Consider the following 20,054-nt stretch of genomic DNA (forward strand, 5'->3'; position numbering starts at 1 on the left):
CCATTATATCAGCGATCAGAGGATTGATTTAAAAAAAAAAAAAAAATATATATATATATATATATATATGTACTGTAAAAATGAAAGATAAATTTCCCATAAAAAATGGTTATATTTTGTACGTGTAAAACAATAAATAGAAAGTACACGTATACGGTATTGCTGCGATCTTAACAACCCCAGCAATAAAGTTAACACATTATTTAAACCTCATGGTGAATGTCGTACAAAAAAAATCCACACAAAAAAAACTCAGCAAAATTGTTTCCACCCCCACAAAAAAATATATAAGTTAATCATAAAATACCATGTACCCCAAAATAGTACCATTGAAAACTACACCTCATCTTGCAAAAAAAAAACAAGCCCACATATGGCTACATTGATAGAAAAATACAACGTTATGGCACTTGGAATGCGGCGATGCAAATACAAATGATTTTTGATTACCCCTTCCCGACATCCGCCGTATAAATATGGTGCACATCGGGTGGGAGGGGTAGTGTGGAGCGGGCTCACGGACTGAGTCCGCTCCATGGAACGAGCGTGTCAGTTGTATCCTACAGCTGACACTTCTGTATAACGAGCCGGATACCGTTCATTTAATCCCTTAAATGCCGCAGTCAATAGCCTCCGGCATGGCTTCATGGGAGAGTGTCAGTATAACGATATACTGCTATACATTAGTATCACACTATATCATGCAAGCGACCCAACGATCGCTTGTTTAACCAGTAGACGCACCAGAACGCAACTGTACGTCCGGGTGGCCAGTGTCTTAGCGCACGAGGACGTACAATTATTGCGCGGGTCCTGGTACACACTGTCGGCATCATTGTGCACCGGGAACCGGGAGGTCAGCTGTCCCCGACAGCTGACACTCCACTCTTGCCGATCAGCGCTGATTTAGGCAATTAACCCCTTAAATGCTGCGATCTATTGCAATCACCTCATTTTAGCGGTTTCTAGCACATCGGCAGACATCACAATAAAATCGCGAGGTTTGCCGATGGCTAGCATGGCGACCCAAGGCCAAACAATGGCCTCCGTGTCTGCCATGTACGGAAGCCAATCAGGATCAGCCTCCTGATAGGCTTCTTGTCAGTGACAGGAAGTCACTGTGTCATTCCCGATGCACACTGTCGGTGACGTGTGCATCGGGAAGCGGGACGTCAGCTGTCCACGACAGCTGAAAATCTACTGTTGCCGATCACCGGCTCATCGCCACTGATCTTGGCAATTAATACCTTAAATGTGGCGATCGATTGCGATCGCCGCATTTAGGGTGTTTGTAGCACATCGGCAGCTCCCATGCAAATGTGATGGCATCCAGAGGCCAGACAACGGCCTCCAGGTCTGCCATGTATGGAAGCCTATGAGGATCAGCCTCGTAGACTTGGGGTATGTACACACGGCCTATTTTTGCCCTTTTTCGGGCCGTAAACGGACAAAAAAACAGGAGCAGAACGCCTCCAAACATCTGTCCATTGATTTAAATTGGGAAAAACATCGTTCTGTTCCGACGGGCCGTTTTTTTTTTACGTAAAAAAAACTCTAGCGAAAAAGTGCATGTCACTTCTTGAGCCATTTTTGGAGCCGTTTTTCGTTGAATCCATAGAAAAACAGCTCCAAAAAGTCTATTAAAAACGCAGCGAAAAACGCGACTCTGATTAAAAAACAGCTGAAAATCAGGAGCTTTTTTTCCCTTGAAAACCGCTCTGTATTTTTAGAAGTTTTTTATTTTGTGTGTGCACGTACCCTCACTGTCCGAGTGACTGTGACATCACACTGACAGTTGGAATACATTACACTACTAGGTAGTGTAATGTATTCTAGCAGCGATCAGAGCTGTAGGTAAAAAAAAAAAAAAAAAAAGTGTAAAAAGTAAAAGAAAAAGTTTCAATGTTTAACAATAGTGTAAAAATGTAATTTTTTTTTTTTCCTATAATAAGTATTTTATTATAGGGAAAAAATGAAACCGTTAAACAGTACATATATCTGGTATCACCGCGTTCAAACGACCAAAACTATAATATTATTTTTCCCGCATGGTGAACACCGCAAAGAAAATAAACGAAAAACAATGCCAGAATCACTATTTTTTTGGTCACCACCCCTCCCAAAATATAGAATAAAAAGTGATCAAGAAGTTGCCTGTGCCCCAAAATAGTACCAATAAAAACTACAACCCGTCCCGCAAAAAAACAAGCTCTTACACAGCTTTTTTGACTGAAAAATAAAAAAGTTATGGCTCTCAGAATATGGTGACACAGGAAATTAATTATTTTATAAACAAGTGATTTTATTGTGCAAATGCTGCAAAACATAAAAAAAAACCTATATACGCATGGTATCGCCGTAATCGTACCGACCCGCAGAATAAAGTAGAACTGTCTTTTATAGCTCATTATGAAGTCCGTAAGAAACAAAGAATTTAAACCGCCAAAATCTGTTTTTTGGTCACCTTTTTCTAAATAAAAGGTGATCAAAAAGTTGTATGTACCAATAAAAACTACAGCTCATCCCGCAAAAAATAAGCCCTCGCACCGCTCAATCGATCAAAAAATAAAAAAGTTATGGCGCTCAGAATGTGTTTTTTTTCTTTATAAGAAATAGCTTTTTCTTTGTAAAAGTAGTAAAATATAAAAAAAAAACTATATACATTTGGCACCACCGTAATTGTATTGACCTGCAAAATAACGTTACGTTGTCGTTTTTACCGCACGGTGAAAGCGGTAAAAACGAAACCCAAAAAAACAATGGAGGAATCCGTTTTTTTCAATTTCACCCCGCAAATAATTTTATTTTCAGTTTCACAGTATATTATATGGCACTTTAAATGGTGTCAATAGAAACTACAACTCTTCCCGCAAAAAATGAGCCCTCACACCGCTCTATTGATGGAAAAATAAAAAATGTATGACGTTTGGAAGGCGGGGAGTGAAAAACTAAAATGGAAAAGCAAAAAAGGATCAGCCCTGCAAAAGTTAATTAATTTCTAATAAAAATATACTTGTCACTCAAGTGTACACGAAACATTTTCACAAATTGACTACTTCCTTTTCTCCACCTCTTTGTCTGACACACCTCCCCCCTAGAATTTGTCCGATTACCATTTCTGATCATGCCCCGATTATCCTATCTTTGACCTTCTCCTCCCCAACTAGGAATCTAGTCTCTGGAAATTTCCTGCCTACTTAACCGATTCCACCGATTTCCGACAATATCTGCGAATACATTGGGGTAATTACTTGGCTGACAACATGTCTCTGTCGGATTATATCCCTCTGCTGTGGGCTGCATCAACGGCTGTAATGCGCGGACATGTCATCAGTTATCTGTCCCCTAGGCGGAAAATCCGTAAAGATTGCTTTGATACCTTACATAAATCTCTATTACTGGCCCAGAGGGCTTATGCCGATGATTCCACCTCATAAAGCCACCTAACACTAAGCATCTCTTGGATGCTTTCATCCATGATGAGTCTCATTGGCAGGTGAGGTGTACAGACAATACATTTTATAGATGGGGCAATAAAACAGGTAAACTGCTATCTACACTTACTAAACAAAGTCATATTTTTAAACCATTCTCTCCCTATTCAATCCCAGCACTAACATCACTTCTGTTGAATTTGGACATTCAAGAGGAGGAAGTGAGACTGATGATCTCTTAGGCCTCTAATGGAAAAACTCCGGGTCCGGACGGATTTTCAGTGGAGTACTATAAAAGCTTGGCATCACAACTTATACCCCTCCTAATGAATCTGTATAATGCTGCCTTTATACATACTGAGCTCATTGACCGCTTCACGGAATCTTGCACAGTGCTTATCCCGAAACCAGTTAAGGACCCATCCTTACCTCAACCTTATCGCCCGATTTTGCTGATAAACCATGACTATAAGCTCTTGGCTAGAATTTTAGCGAACAGACTCCAATGTCTACTCCCTAGTATCCTTTGTGAGGCTCAAACCGGGTTTACACAGGGTCAGACTAGTATAAAAAAAAACATTAGACTGGCAATAGCTGCTACAGTTTTGACACAGGACCCGACTCAATCGGTCGTCATGCTAATGAGCCTTGCCGCTGAAAAGGCTTTTGACACAGTGGCCTGGCCTTTTCTGGATGCGGCGTTCCTGTCAAAAAGACAATTTGACCCGGTTTTCTCCAAAGTTATCAAGTTTCTTCGATTTTGATGCTGCGAAGTGTGGCAGTCAATGGGCTAACCTCCCACTTATAGATATTTTTAGACAGGGCTGCCCCCTCTCTCCTTTACACTTTAATCTTTCTGTTGCGCCATTTTACACAGACCCCGTTTTTTGGTGGAATTAAGGCACATGATTTGGAGATGTAAAGGTGGCTGCATTCGCAGATGATATTTTGTTAGTGGTTTCAGAACCCAAACATGTGTTAATAGCACTCCTCAGAGACCTGGAAAGGATAGAACGGTTGTCGGGTTATGTGTTAAGTTTTGACGAAACTGAAACTCTATTGTTAAAGGACTCTTCCATATCATTATGGTCCTTTGCCTTTCTGTTTCGGTCGAAATCCTCTGCACTCAAATACTTTGGCATACAGATTTCCAAACACCTGACTAAACTATATAGACAGCCCATATATCCCACTATATATAGAAGCTAGGGAAAAGATTGACTACATGGAAACACTTTACACTCTCCTATTTGGGGAGGGCGAATCTGATTAAGATGACAGAATTTCCCCGACGACTCTACATTCTACGTACGCTCCCAATTTATTTAACGCCAGCAGATGAAAAATGGATTAATTTTCTTTATAGACGTTTGTATAGGGAGGAAAGATCTCATATAGCTGATCATATTTTAGACAGCCACAAGCCAATGTGGGCCTTAAAGAGGCTCTGTCACCAGATTTTCAAACCCCTATCTCCTATTGCATGTGATCGGCGCTGCAATGTAGTTAAAGTAAAGTTTTGTTTTTTTTCAAAAACGAGCATTTTTGGCCAAGTTATGACCATTTTTATATTTATGCAAATGAGCCTTTCTTATGTCCACCTGGGCGTGTATTGTGTGTGTACATCTGGGCGTTTTTACTTGTTTTACTAGCTGGGCGTTGTGAATGGGAGTGTATGATGCTGACGAATCCGCATCATCCACTTCTCTTCGTTACCACCCAGCTTCTGGCAGTGCACAGACACACAGCGTGTCCTCGCGAGATCACGCTGTGACGTCACTCACTTCCTCCCACAGGAACCTCATCGCGTCGGATGAGCGAGGACACGCTGTGTGTCTGTGAACTGCCAGAAGCTGGGTGGTAACAAAGAGAAGTGGATGATGCTGATTCGTCAGCATCATACACTTCTATTCACAACGCCCAGCTAGTAAAACAAGTAAAAACGGACAGATGTAATGAACACAATACACGCCCAGTTGGACATAACTTTAAGCACGCCCAGTTGTACATAAGAAAGGCTCATTTGCATATATATAAAAATGCTCATAACTTGGCAAAAAATGCTCGTTTTTGAAAAAAAACAAAAAACTTTACTGTTATCTACATTGCAGCGCCGATCTGCTGCAATAGGAGATAGGGGTTTGAAAATCTTGTGACAGAGCCTCTTTAACTTCCCTAATCTCAAACATTATAATCAGGAGGCACTGCTTCGATTTGTTACTGGCTGGCTTCACGGATCTTCATGTTACACATCCACTCATTATGACTCCAGACTCTTCACAGGTCATGCACTAGTAGCTCTCCTACACCTTCCTTATGATCAACTATCTGGAAACAAGAAATACCCACTTTTTAACACCTGGTGGGCATAGCAAAAGATCAAAAGCCAATTTCAACTCTCACCTTTGTTGTCTTTCCACCTGCCATTGATATACACTACCGTTCAAAAGTTTGGGGTCACCCAGACAATTTTGTGTTTTCCATGAAAACTCACACTTATATTTATCAAATGAGTTGCAAAATGACTAGAAAATACAGTCAAGACATTGACAAGGTTAGAAATAACGATTTTTATTTGAAATAATAATTTTCTCCTTCAAACTTTGCTTTCGTCAAAGAATGCTCCATTTGCAGCAATTACAGCATTGCAGACCTTTGGCATTCTGCTGAGGTAGTCGGGAGAAATTTCACCCCATGCTTCCAAAAGGCCCTCCCACAAGTTGGATTGGCTTGATGGGCACTTCTTGCGTACCATACGGTCAAGCTTCTCCCACAACAGCTCGTTATGGGGTTGAGATCTGGTGACTGCGCTGGCCACTCCATTACCAGCTGCCTGCTTCTTCCCTAAATAGTTCTTGCATAATTTGGAGGTGTGCTTTAGGTCATTGTCCTGTTGTAGGATGAAATTGGCTCCAATCAAGCGCTGTCCACAGGGTATGGCATGGCGTTGCACAATGGAGTGATAGCCTTCCTTATTCAAAATCCCTTTTACCTTGTATAAATCTCCAACTTTACCAGCACCAAAGCAACACCAGGCCATCACATTACCTCCACCATGCTTGACAGATGGCATCAGGCACTCTTCCGTGGTTCTGCGTCTCAGAAATGTTCTGTGTGATCCAAACACCTCAAACTTTGATTCGTCTGTCCATAACACTTTTTTCCAATCTTCCTCTGTCCAATGTCTGTGTGCTTTTGCCCATATTAATCTTTTCCTTTTATTAGCCAGTCTCAGATATGGCTTTTTCTTTGCTACTCTGCCCTGAAGGCCAGCATCCCGGAGTCGCCTCTTCACTGTAGACATTGACACTGGCGTTTTGCGGGTACTATTTAATGAAGCTGCCAGTTGAGGACCTGTGAGGCGTCTATTTCTCAAACTAGAGACTCTAATGTACTTGTCTTGTTGCTCAGTTGTGCAGCGAGGCCTCCCACTTCTCTTTCTACTCTGGTTAGAGCCTGTTTGTGCTGTCCTCTGAAGGGAGTAGTACACACCGTTGTAGGAAATCTTCAGTTTCTTGGCAATTTCTCGCATGGAATAGCCTTCATTTCTAAGAACAAGAATAGACTGTCGAGTTTCACATAAAAGCTCTCTTTTTCTAGCCATTTTGAGAGTTTAATCAAACCCACAAATGTAATGCTCCAGATTCTCAACTAGCACAAAGGAAGGTCCGTTTTATAGCTCCTCTAAACAGCAAAACTGTTTACAGCGGTGCTAACATAATTGCACAAGGGTTTTCAAGTGTTTTCTAATCATCCATTAGCCTTCTAACACAGTTAGCAAACACAATGTACCATTAGAACACTGGAGTGATGGTTGCTGGAAATGGGCCTCTATACACCTATGTAGATATTGCATTAAAAACCAGACGTTTGCAGCTAGAATAGTCATTTAGCACATTAACAATGTATAGAGTGTATTTCTGTTTAATTTAATGTTATCTTCATTGAAAAAAACTGCTTTTCTTTCAAAAATAAGGACATTTCTTAGTGACCCTAAACTTTTGAACGCTAGTGTATAAACCCGAATTCCTGGATGGAATGCCTCATGGCATCTTTCGTAGATTGCATGCAACGGGACTAACCTCCTTGAAACACTTTGTTCACAAATTACAGAAAACGGTGCTTAATCTGACTGAATTACGTTCAATATTCCCCAACATCCCAATTGTCCCCTTCCACTATTTACAAGCCAAAAGCTATATCACAACTGATCTCACACGACTACTGGAACGAGAATGGAACCCGTATCTAGTGCAATGCTTCTCTAGACAAAACATACCAAAAGGTCAAATAACGAGAAACTATCTGTTGCTTCATCAACCCTTGGATTAGGCTATAACCCATACACCGTTCAAGAATTGGCAGATTGATGCCCAGTCGCTTACATATTATATTGAAGGCTTTAGAACAAGCACATAAATTGCTTCCTTCAGACCACTTTTTAGAAATTACTCAAAATAGCACACGGATCTTATTTAACTCCGCTTGTGGGCCACAGAATAGGCTTATATTCTCCCTCTCAATGTTTGAAATGCCAAGCTGCTGAGGCCAATGTTTGTCATTGCCTCTGGGCCTGCCCTAAAATGTAGATCTTTTGGTCTCCGTATTCACTCCTACACATCTCAGCACCTAACAAATGACCCGTAACATGGTATTATGGGTGGTTTTTGGTGGACCCAGACTTCCATAGATGTTCCCACGGGGCATATAAACTACTACACTATGTGGCAGGAGGGAAAGCCATCCTACAAACATGGCTGCATGCTCAGGCTCCACCCTTTAAATTGTTTCTTGACAAACTTTCGTACTTGTTCAAAATGGACTGGATGGAGGCATCCCTCCACAAAGAACTCCAGGCCGAACAGTTTTTTGCCACATGGGAAGCCTTTATTTCGCTGCTTCCACTGAGGGGATAGACATCAATAATTGTTTTCTGCACACTATCTGGTTTCAAGAACAAATACTTTTGGGGAAAACACTGATGTGAAAAGTGAATAGGATTCTGGATTTTCTAGGTGTTGGTGGGAGTCATGCACTCAGTTTGTGTCCCCCCCCCCTCTCAGACATACATGCGGCTTCCACAAAGGCGTGGACAGGGATGAGCCGTTGGCTGGTACTACGCTCACCTCTTCATCCACATGTAGATTAAACTCTATTTACTGAGGAGGACGACCCACTTTCCACTTATAGATATTGTCACTGAAATGGGAAACGTGAATTTGCAGACAAGGAAATATGTTCATGTTATTTTCTTTCCTGTGTGACAGGGCTGGAATAGCATTCCCACTCTCTATCCGCATCTTAAACATGTCCCTGTTTGTTAAAGGGGTTTTCTCATCAGACACATTGATGACATGTCCACAGGATATTCCAAGAAAAGTAGTAGAACAGCACACGTCTCCAGATCTTCAAAGTGGTTTTATTGTCAAAACATCCACGGCAAACAGGCAAGTTTTCGACCCATAGTGAGTGGAATTTGCATTATGCCGGAGTGGGTTTGCCTGGCTTGACAGCGTGCACCGCACCAGACTCGGGACTTGTGCTGCTTCAAAATCTTTTTACTTTGCTTCATATCCACAGAATATGCCCTAAATGTCAGATAGATGTGGGCCCCCGAAACCCCGTTCTGCTGTGTTGTGGCTGAAGCGTGTGATTTCTGACCATGAATTAAGGAAACAGTGTAGCTCGATGAGCTACGCTGTTTCTGTAAGTCCCATAGACCTCAATGGTAGTTACGGAAACAGCGTAGCTCGCATGCTAAACTGCTTCCGTAACTGCCATTCACTACTATTGGAGTTAAGCAAACGGCGTAGCTCAGTAATTCATGGTCGTAAATCACACGCTTCAGCCACAACACAGAGCTGTAGAACGGGGTTTAGAGGGCCCCCATTCTAGAGATAGGTGCGGGTCCCAGAGGTGGGACTCGCATCTATCTGACGTTTGACGTATCCTGTGGATATCCTCAGTAAAAGCATGGTTGAACAGCAGCACACGTCTCCCAAATTTCAATCAAGATGTTTATATTGGTCAAACATCCAGTAAAAAATGGCCATTGGTCCAATATGGTCCACAGCACAGTGTGATTGTGCAGTGAAAGAAGCTGGGCTGGAACAATGAGAAGTGTATGAGAAGTCTATGACACTGCCCAGTTGATCATTAAAAAACTAATTAGCATAAATCTAAAATTGTTCATAACTTGCTCAAAAATGATTGCTTTTCAAAATAAAAACCACTGTTATCTACATTACAGCGCCGATCAAATTATGTAGGAGATAGGGCACTTATAATCTGGTGACAGAGGCTCTTTAATTACTTAACCCCTTCCCGCAATTTCACATACAGTTACGTAATGGGAACTGGTGTTTTAACGCAATTCCACGTAACTGTACATGAAGGAGATTAAGCTGGCTCAGGAACTGAGCCAGCGACATCACCGTCGGGTGACAGCTGTATGTTACAGCTGGCACCCTGAGGTATCGACCAGGACCGGAGCTAGCCTCCGATCCGGCCGATTAACCCCTCACATGCTGCGTTCAATAGAGATCGCAGCATGTGAGGAGTTTATAGCCACCAGCACCCCAGCAACATGATCGCTGGGTTGCCGGTGGCTGCAAAGGCGATCGGATTCCTAATACTTACCTCCTGGTCTGCCAGCAACGGAAGCCTCCTATGCCCCGCTCGTCGGCGGGGCCCAAAAGGTTTTCGGTACCATCAGCAAGATGGCGCCGGCTCAGCTGCTGAGCCGCGTCATCAGCAGTGGGTGTCCGCTGTATGTTACAGCGGACATCCCACTGTAGAGGCAGGAACCCGAGTTAGATCCGATTCCTGCCATTATCCCCTTCAATGCAGCGATCCAATGCGATCGCTGTATCAAAGTGGTTTGTATCAAATCGACAGCCTGCCATGCGATGGCAAGGCTGGCGACTGCTACTATGGCAGCAGGAGGCCTAACATTGGCTTCCTATCTGCCATTACGGAAGCCGATTAGGCCCTGTCCAGAGGCGGAGCCTGATCGGCTTACTGTCAGTGAACAACTGACGGTTCTAATACATTGCACTATGTAGGTTGGAGCTTTAAGTCCCCTAGTGGGACTAAAGAGAAGGGTAAAAAAGTAAAAATAAAAGTTGTAAAAAATACAATAAATGTTTCAAGTAATAACATAAAACACAATCGCCCTTTTTACCTTATCAAGTCATTTATTATTGAAAAAAACTCTAAAAATATTGTTATTCCACACAGTGAACGCCGTAAAAAAAAAAAAAATAAATACGGACATACCGTTTTCTCATAGGCTCTTGAAAACCGCTCGAAAAAAGGCGAGTTGCTCAAAAAACGTCTGAAAAGCAGGGGCTGTTTTCCCTTGAAAACCGCTCCGTAGTTTGAGACGTTTTTGACTCTGCGTGTGAACATACCCTTATTGTAATGTTTGGCAGCCAGATTCAGACAGCAGAGGGAAGAAATAGGGGACAATGAGGACTGTAGACTCTGAGTTGCTGAGTGTTAATGGCATGTAGATTTCTGTTTGTCTGATACGTAGGCATGACTTGAGGAGGCAGAGAATATTTGATAGTAAAGGAGAGAAGGTTGTGGTCAGAGAGCGAGAGAGGAGAATTAAAAAGTCAAACTGAGCAGAGCCGGAAGAAGACCATGTCAAGTGAATGCCCGTCTTCATGTGTAGGAGAGTTAGTAAGTTGTGACAGACCTAGGGACGAGGTTAAAGATAGAAACCGGATTGCAGATGGGGAGATTGGGTTATCAATGGGGATGTTGAAGTCACCCATGATGAGAGATGGTGTTTCAGAGGATAGAAATTGTGGAAGCCAGGCAGCAAAATGATCCAGGAATTGGCGGGATGAGACCGGTGGGCGATACAGCTGCCACTCTGAGGGAAAAAGGGTGAAAGAGTGAGGGTGTGGACTTCAAAGGAGGGAAATGTGAGTGAGGGGACCGGGGGAATGACCCGGAAAGTGCAGTGTGGGGAAAGAAGTATACCTACTCCTCCACCCTGCCTGTTCTCAGGTCTGGGGGTATGAGAGAACTGGAGACCACCATAAGATAGAGCAGCAGGGGAAGCAGTGTCAGACAGGTGTAGCCATGTTTCTGTAAGAACCAGAAGGTTGAGAGAGTTAGAAAGGAATAATTCATGAATAAAGGTGAGTTTGTTGCCCACGGACCGAGAATTCCAGAGAGCTCCGTTATAAGAGACAGGAGAAGACATACAAGAAATGTTGAGGAGATTTGCAGGGTTTCTATGTGAGGCAGGAAAGTGGTTGAGATTGCCAGATGAAAAGAGGGGACCAGGGTTGGGAGAGATGTCCCCTGCAGCTAGTAGCAGGAGAATGGAAAGAGACAACAGATGGTTCAGTGATTTATGAAAGCGACCTTTGTGTTGAGATGGGTTAAGGTGATTCAGCAAAGTGAATAGTGCATGGGAGCTGTACATGGGCGAGGGAAGGAGAGAGGGACTTGTGTGGAGAGAATTTACTAAGGGGCGAATTGGGCGGTAGGATTGTAAACCAACATCAGCAACAATGATGAGTGAGGCAGCAAACGTGTTGTGATGGTTTGGTCGTAGGAATCAGAGAAAAATTCTATAGCAGTATATTATACTTTGTGTAGTATTGCGATACCAAAACGATACTTTGCCAACCGTAATAAAAAGAAAAATAAGTTCTTCCATTTTCTGATGTGAGGCACGAGGTGTGAAGAATTTTGAATGTTCCTCACATTAATAGTAATTAACCCCATCATGTTTCTCAGTCATAATGGACAACATTGGGTTAATGTGTAAGGCCGTGCCAATACGAATATGTGTATATTTTATATATTGAGACCTTATTTTAATGTTTATTATAAAATAATGTGTGCATTTTTTTTATTTAACAATAACTTTTTTTTTTACTTTTTTATTTTTAAACTGTAATGTACTGGCATATATCTATATGCCAGTACATTAGCCCGTGTACGGATAGTATGCAGGCAGTTGTTAGGACGTACCCAAGTATGCCCTAACAACAGGAAATATGGTCAGACAGCCCTGGGGTCCTTCAATCAACCCTGGGCTGTCTGCCCATATATGGTGTGTCCCTCAATCGCGTCACAGGGATTCCCTGTAATGCGATCCAAGGGGCATCCCCCCTTCTCATTTACCCCTTGAATGCTGCAGTCAGCTGTGATCGCAGCATTCAGGGGAATAATGGCAGAGATGAGAGGACGCTCTCATCTCCACCGTTAGAGCGGGGCTGCGGTTGGGTAATAAAATCATTGCCCCGCTCCTGTCAACAAGTGCGTGCGCGGTCAGCATGAGGTGATGCAACGCTGCACTATTGAGCGCAGGCACTGAAGAAAGAACGTGGGGGTATTTTGCAGAGCGCCCACCATGTTCTGTCATTTGTGCAGCGCCGGCTGCATCACATCATGCTGACTGCGGACACACATGTCAGGACTCAGGAGCGTGACAATGACTGTATCACACAGCCTCAGCCCCGCTCTCATACATTCATGTGTTACAATGCTAAGCTGTGCGGCCGCTCAGCTTAGTACCGAAATACATGAAATAACGGTATCGAACAGTTTGAGGGTGCACGGCATCGAAACAGTATCGAAGTTTCAATGCATCGTGTATCCCTAGTCAGGAGAGGTGAACGGTCCTCTTTAAGGCTATGTTCTGGATTTAAAGCTTTAGCAGTGTCTTCATTGCAGTATGGTGCTGTCAGTCTAAGGCTCAATGCACACGATGCGTATTACGTGCGGCAAAACCGCAGCGTAATACAGTACCAACATAGACCATGAAATTCCAGGAAATCTCACGTACACGCTGCGGTATTTTCCTGCACGTAAATTGACCGGCGGTGCGGATTTTAAAATCCGCAGCATGTCCATTTATCTTGCGCTTCCATTTGCGAATTGTATATGCCTAGTGCTGAGGAAAATCGCACAAAAATCAGCAGCATGAAAATGTGCTGAAAAACGCATCAAAACGTACAAACCCCACTGAAAAACAGATTGAAAAATGCGCGATTCTGTGCGGTTTTTACCTGCAAGTTTCCTGCGTGTTGCTGCGGTTTTGGTGCGTTTTTTCTGCAGAAAAATATGCAACGCGTGCATGTCACCTAAACTACTTTAATGTTTGAACCTTTTGTGTTTTCAGCCTCTGCAACCTTTGAAGATTTCCAGATTCGTCCTCATACATTGTATGTCCACTCGTACCGTGCTCCGGCGTTCTGTGACCACTGTGGAGAGATGCTGTGGGGTTTGGTGAGGCAGGGCCTCAAATGTGAGGGTGAGTTGGAAACAAGAGGATGTCCATGCCTATTAAAGTGCAAATAGCCTGGTTTGTCTGGTTAAACATCAGATACTCTTATAACTGTTGTTGATGATGGATATAGATGTACTGGTATATTATTTACATATTTTCTAAAATGTATTACTTTTTTATGAAGATTACTATAACTGAAGCATAATTGAGTCTTGTAATGTTGTATTTTGTGTTCCTGTACTTTTTTCCTTGCATGCTATTAGGGTATGTTCACACGGCCGCGAAAAAGAAGTGCATGTCACTTCTTGAGCAGTTTTTTTTGGAGCCATTTTTCATTGACTATAGAAAAACAGCTCCAAAAACGGCAGTGAAAGATGCGAGTTTGGGGGCGTGGCTTGGACATGGCGCTGACCAGACGTGCTGCCTGAGAGCTCCGTTCCTGCGCTTCCCTAACCCGATCATAAGCTCCTCTGTAAGCAGAATTATACCTACCTGATGGTCAGGAAGACCAAGGCTACCACGGGGACTCCTTACCTTACGAGGCAGATGTCTTCAGCCGGCTCCATTCAGCGTTATCTATCGGATGCTGCTACTGGAGCACTTCCCAAGATGGCGCCGCTGGAGGGGAGACGAGATGGCGCCGGGACTCCGCTTGCAGGGGGGATGTCATCTGCGACTGCTGCTGTATCAGGTACCGAATGTACCCTCTGCTCAGCTCCTGGTCCTTCGGGGCAGTCTCCTTCCCTGCTGGTTAGGGAAGAGCAGTAGCCTTCTGAGGTGATGCCGGCGCCTCCTGCTCTGGACCGTTTACCACGTGGTGTCTGTCATGGCGTCCTGGTCTCCCCATCTTCACCCCCCCCCATATGCTGGAACCTGCATCGCTGCCTACCATGTCTCCCATGGATCAGAATACAGCTGGATCTGCTGTCCTGGGGAATGATTTACAGGCCTTGAGACTACAGCTCTCTACATTACCCACTAAACAGGACATGGAGCGCTATGTAAATCGTCTGGAGACGACTTATAAGTCAGAGATCCAATCTCTCACCACTAATCTCTCTCAATTGTCCGATCAAGTGCAACGTACGGAGGGGGATATTTCCACTGTTACACAGCAACAGGCTTCCCATGCAGATCGTTTGGAGCAACTCTCTCAGCAGATTCACATGCTCTTTAACATAGCTGAAGATCACGAAAATCGGAATCGTCGTAATAATATTTGGCTTCGCCCCATTTCGGAGGATGTTTCTCCTGGGCAACTCATACCCGCTTTACAGTCTCTGTTTAACTCCTTACTGGAGCGTCCTGCTGGTGATCCTCTGGAGCAGGATAGAGCTCACAGGACTCTTGGCCCTCGTAATCCGGATCCTGATAGGCCTAGAGATGTTCTGTGCCGTGTCCATTTTTTCTCTATCAAAGAGCAGATTATGAGGAAGACCCGTGATAAAGGCGAAGTTCTATTGAATGGTGTCAAGATCCAGCTGCTGTCTGACCTGTCCAGGATGACTCTGGATAAACGTTGTGTGCTGCGTCCGCTACTGGATGTCCTAAGAGAGCATGAGATTACTTACTTGTGGGGTCACCCCTTCCAGCTGCAGGTTCGCAAGGATGGAGGGTTGCTGATCGTTAGAGACCCGGGGGATGTTCCTGCTTTTTGCGCTGCTCTCCATTTACCCAGAGTTTCTCTTCCTGATTGGCCTTTTGTTCCACCTCCACTTCCACGATCGCGGAGGGTGGGGTCGATCTCCTGCATCTCCTATGGGGCGTCGTGGTGGTCGTCCTGCTGATGCGGTGTGATACCTTCCCGATGTCTCCGCCACAGTTTGCTGTTGGATTTTCATTTTTTGTCTCCATTAATATGAGGCTGTTGCCTGCTATGTTACCCTGAGGAGACTGCCGCCTGTTTCTTTCTTTTTTCTTGTTTTAGGTGGTTACTTCTGGATCACAGGCGGGCCACTTGCTGGTGGTCGCTTGTTGCTAATGAGCTATAAGATTTACTTAAATGTCAATGTTTTTATATTTTTCTTATTTCTTTTTTATTATTATTTGCCTGTATGTACATTTATGCTGACAAGGAATGTATTCAGGGGAGTTCTTTGCTGGGGTTTCTTTATGCTCCTGATAATGCTGTATACCCTTGGTTAGTTATCTTGGGGTATAATTCCAAATGCCTTGGTTTTTCTTTTCCTCCTTATTTTATATCTTTATTTAGCTATGTTTATTTTGTCAATGGGTTGGGGGGCGCGGGGCGCTGGCTAGTCCTTGTCCTGACACTTCTCCTCTTAGCGACTCACTGGTTGTATCCGGTGTATACTTGCTTGTTTCTCCTTGATTAGATCAAGGAGTGGGTGATTGGTTTTGCCCGTTTGTCCGTCTTTGTTGTCGTGGTTTCCCTTCCCTGTTTGTCTTGTCTTTTTCTTCGGTGCCTTAGCTCGTATTATTGGCTTGGTTATTTTAAGTGCAGTGGAGATGGCACAGTTGAAAGTCTGTGCTTTTAATGCTAGAGGACTTAACGTCCCTGAAAAACGCTCGCAGATCCTGTATAACATGCACAAAGAGCGGGTACATATACTATTCTTACAAGAGACTCCTTTACAGGTGGGCCATACACCACAGTTTACTAATCGATACTATCCTACTTGGTTTCACAGTGCCAACCCGGAGTCCAAGTCCAAAGGTGCTAGTATATGTCTTCATAAATCGCTCTCCCACAAGACCGTAGATGTCCTTGTCGACCCGGGTGGTCGTTATGTTTTTCTTAAATTGTCCATCCAGAATAAGATCTTCACGTTGGCTAATTTGTATCTCCCTAATCAGGATCAGGATCAGGCTCGGGTGTGCCGATTGTTTTTGAAGAAATTGGAGGAGTTTTCGGAGGGGGTTTTAATTGTGGGAGGTGATTTTAATCTGACGTTTGATTATAGGCTTGATACCTGCTCGGGCAGGTCTGCTGTTCCTAAATCACACATGGTGGCGTTGAAGAACACGATGCACTCCATGCAATTGATTGACATGTGGAGGATTCTCCATCCTCAGGCAAGAGAGTATACTTATTTCTCCCCATTGCACAATATGTACAGTCGTCTAGATGCCTTTCTGGTTAGCCACCACTTGCTTACCTGGCATCCTACTTCTGCGGTGGGTCCTATGGTGTGGTCGGATCATGCCCCTGTATTTTTGTCGCTTACGTTTCCTAATTCCGTGCCCAACTTTCAGTCATGGAAAATGAATGACAATCTATTGCGCGACGCAGTCTGTGTATCGGCTCTACACCTCTGCCACTCCAGTGGGAAGCACTGAAATGTGTAGTTCGAGGAGTCCTGATACAGCAGGGGGCACGTTTAAAGAGAGAAAAGGGGGTAGCTATTGCGCGGCACCTTGATCAGATACGGGATTTGGAATCCTGTCATAAACGCGATCCTTCCTCACAGGTTTTCTCGGACCTTACCATAGCGAGAGAATCATTGCGTTCTCTACTAGACCAGTCACACGCTAGGTTCAGGGATCGGATGCGGAAGCATTCTTATGAATTTGCAGACAAATGTGGTAGGTCTCTGGCGAAGATTTTACATCCCCATACACAGGCATCATACATTCCTAAAATTATGTCTCCCACTGGCAGTGAAGTTCATGATCCGGTTGGCATTACAGACAATATTACTCTGCCTTGTAATAATCTCAATGGACATTTTCATGATATGCCGGCAGATTCGTTGCGGGACAAAATTAACCAGTATGTACATGACACTGCTCTACCGTCCTTGGGGGACAGGGAGGCTTTGGGAATTGAGGATTTCTTGGAATCCGAAGTGGAGTGTGCAATTGGAGACTCTCCTTTGGGCAAAAGCCCAGGCCCGGATGGGTTTAATACTAAATTTCATAAGACATTTAAATATATACTTGCTCCCTTTTTGACGAAAGTCTTTAATTCAGTGTCTTCCTCTTGTCTCTTTGCGCCTCAGTCCCTCAAGGCTCATATTACCCGTCTCCCAAAACCGGGTAAGGATCCTACGATATGCGCAAACTTTAGGCCCATCTCGCTGATCAATGTTGATGTAAAGCACTTTGCGAAACTGCTTGCCTCTCTCCGTTATTGCCTGGCCTGATCATGGATGATCAGGTGGGGTTTGTACGTGGTAGAGAATCTCTGGATAATACCAACAAGACCCTTCTTTTAACGTCATATTCCAAATCACATCAGATATCGATGTGTCTCCTCTCGGTTGATGCCGAAAAGGCTTTTGAGAGGGTGCACTGGATGTTTCGCCGTAGTGTCTTGATACAGGTTGGCCTTGGCACCACTATGGTGGACAGGATTATGGCATTGTACCGTGGGCCTGCAGCTCGCGTTCGAGTTAACGGTCTCTTATCTGACTCTTTGTCTATTACTAATGGCACGAGACAGGGGTGCCCACTCTCGCCTCTACTATATGTTTTGGTCATGGAACACCTGGCCGTGGCACTACGGAGGAACCCTAACATTAATGGCATATGTGTTGGCACAGCATCACAAACTCGCACTCTATGCTGATGATCTTTTTGTATACATCACGACTCCTATGATTTCTTTGCCATCTTTGACTGGGGAGTTTGAGCGGTTTGGGCATTTGAGTAATTTTAAAGTTAATTACTCTAAATCGGAGGCGCTGAATATATCTCTGGATGCTCCTCTTGCTGCTCATCTCGCTCGGGTTTTCCCGTTTAAGTGGCAATCTAAGTCTTTAAAATACCTTGGGATACATATTCCTACACATTTGTCTGACCTGTTTATCTTGAATTACACACCTATCGTACAACGTACTTTGAGAGATTTGGCGGCGTACAGGGCGGGAGCCACATGTCATGGTTTGGGCGTATTAACGCTGTCAAAATGGATATCTTGCTCAAATTCCTATACATCTTTCAGACCGTCACCGTGTTTCTTCCAGTCCTTACATAGGGCCATAGCCAAATTTGTAAGGGGGTCCTTCCTCTAAGCCGCGCATTCGATTCTCTGTCCTTAGCCGACCGAAACTGGAGGGGGGCGCGGGTTTGCCAGATTTTAAGCGTTATCAAGCTGCGATCCTCATGCGTTTGGTGGACTGGTTCCGATCAGATGCCGGTAAGCAATGGGTGCGCATTGAGCAGGGAATGTCTTCCCTCGCCTTGTCCTCCTTGCCATGGTTGACTGCCTCCCAGCGACCAACGTCGTCTTTGCCTCTCCTCACACGTCAATTTGTTGTAGTTTGGGAGCGGATCATTAGTACTCTGGACCTTGTTCACCGTCCGGGTCCTATGACTCCCCTTTTTGATAACCCTTCCTTCCCTCCGGCAGTGGGTGTGGATACATTCCTCTGTTGGGAGAGACGGGGCAGTGGACGTCTGGCTCAGACCCTTACACCTGATGGTTCAAACTTGTCACTGACTGCTGTCTCTGAGACCTGCCCGGGGAGACTATCAATATGGTGGTCTTATTTTCAGCTGCGCTCCTATCTCTCTTCCATGGGTGATTGTCTTGTGTTGCTACAGGATAAGACTCCTCTGGAACATTATCTGTCCCTTATCTCTGTTCCTTCTCACACACTGTCTCATTTACATGGTGTCCTCCAACCTAGATATTCTTACTTTCAGTTGACATTCACTGCAGCTTGGGATGAGGAAATGGGAGTTTGGCACTCTGAGGAGGAATGGGGAACTTCATTCTTGCTGGCTCATAAATTACCGACTTCGTGTTTTGGTCAGGAGAAGAACTATAAGATACTTACCAGATGGTACCGCTGTCCTTCCTTTTTACATAGGATCTTTCCTAATGTGTCTGCCGACTGTTGGAGGTGTGGGGAGGCTCCTGGAACTATGTTGCATATTTGGTGGGATTGCCCCAAGCTCCGGCCCTTTTGGGGAAAATTTTTTGATCTCGGCAACAAACTTTTTGGCACTGAAGTGCGTACCTCGGCTTCTGTTGGGTTGCTTTCCATGGTTCCTGGATCACTCCCACACCTCAAAAAGGGGGTCTTTAGGCATTTTCTGACTGCAGCTAGAACGGTCATCCCACGTCATTGGAAGTCTAGTACTGTGCCTTCTTTGAAGGAATGGGTAACGGAGCTGAATGGAATTATGAGGATGGAGGAGCTGATGTCTGCTGATCGGGGTACATCAGAGATCTTTGTTCGTACCTGGTCTATCTGGTCTGGATTCCGGGGTGGTGCTGATCTGCCTCTCTGGCTGGATGGCCTTTTCTGTTGACTGATCATATAGCCAAAACTGGTGCTTTTGTCCGTTTGTGTTTCCCTTTGTTGTCTTGTGTTTATGTAACCTTGGGTTGAAATTTGCACTTAACCGTGTCATTATTGCTCGTTTCCCTACATTTTGCACTACCTTTGATG

General features: G+C 44.2%; 1 protein-coding gene across 1 annotated transcript in view; it reads left to right on the forward strand.

Moving 5' to 3' along the window:
• The window catches only part of PRKD1 (protein kinase D1), a 244,044-nt gene that overhangs the window by 172,003 nt on the left and 51,987 nt on the right, over window positions 1-20,054 (forward strand). The window contains exon 3 of the mRNA XM_075843500.1: window positions 13,585-13,716. Within this exon, the coding sequence (XP_075699615.1) occupies window positions 13,585-13,716 (132 nt within the window). The remainder of the gene's footprint in view (window positions 1-13,584; window positions 13,717-20,054) is intronic.

This window comes from Rhinoderma darwinii, chromosome 12 (assembly GCF_050947455.1).
Source record: "Rhinoderma darwinii isolate aRhiDar2 chromosome 12, aRhiDar2.hap1, whole genome shotgun sequence".
Lineage (NCBI taxonomy): Eukaryota > Metazoa > Chordata > Amphibia > Anura > Rhinodermatidae > Rhinoderma > Rhinoderma darwinii.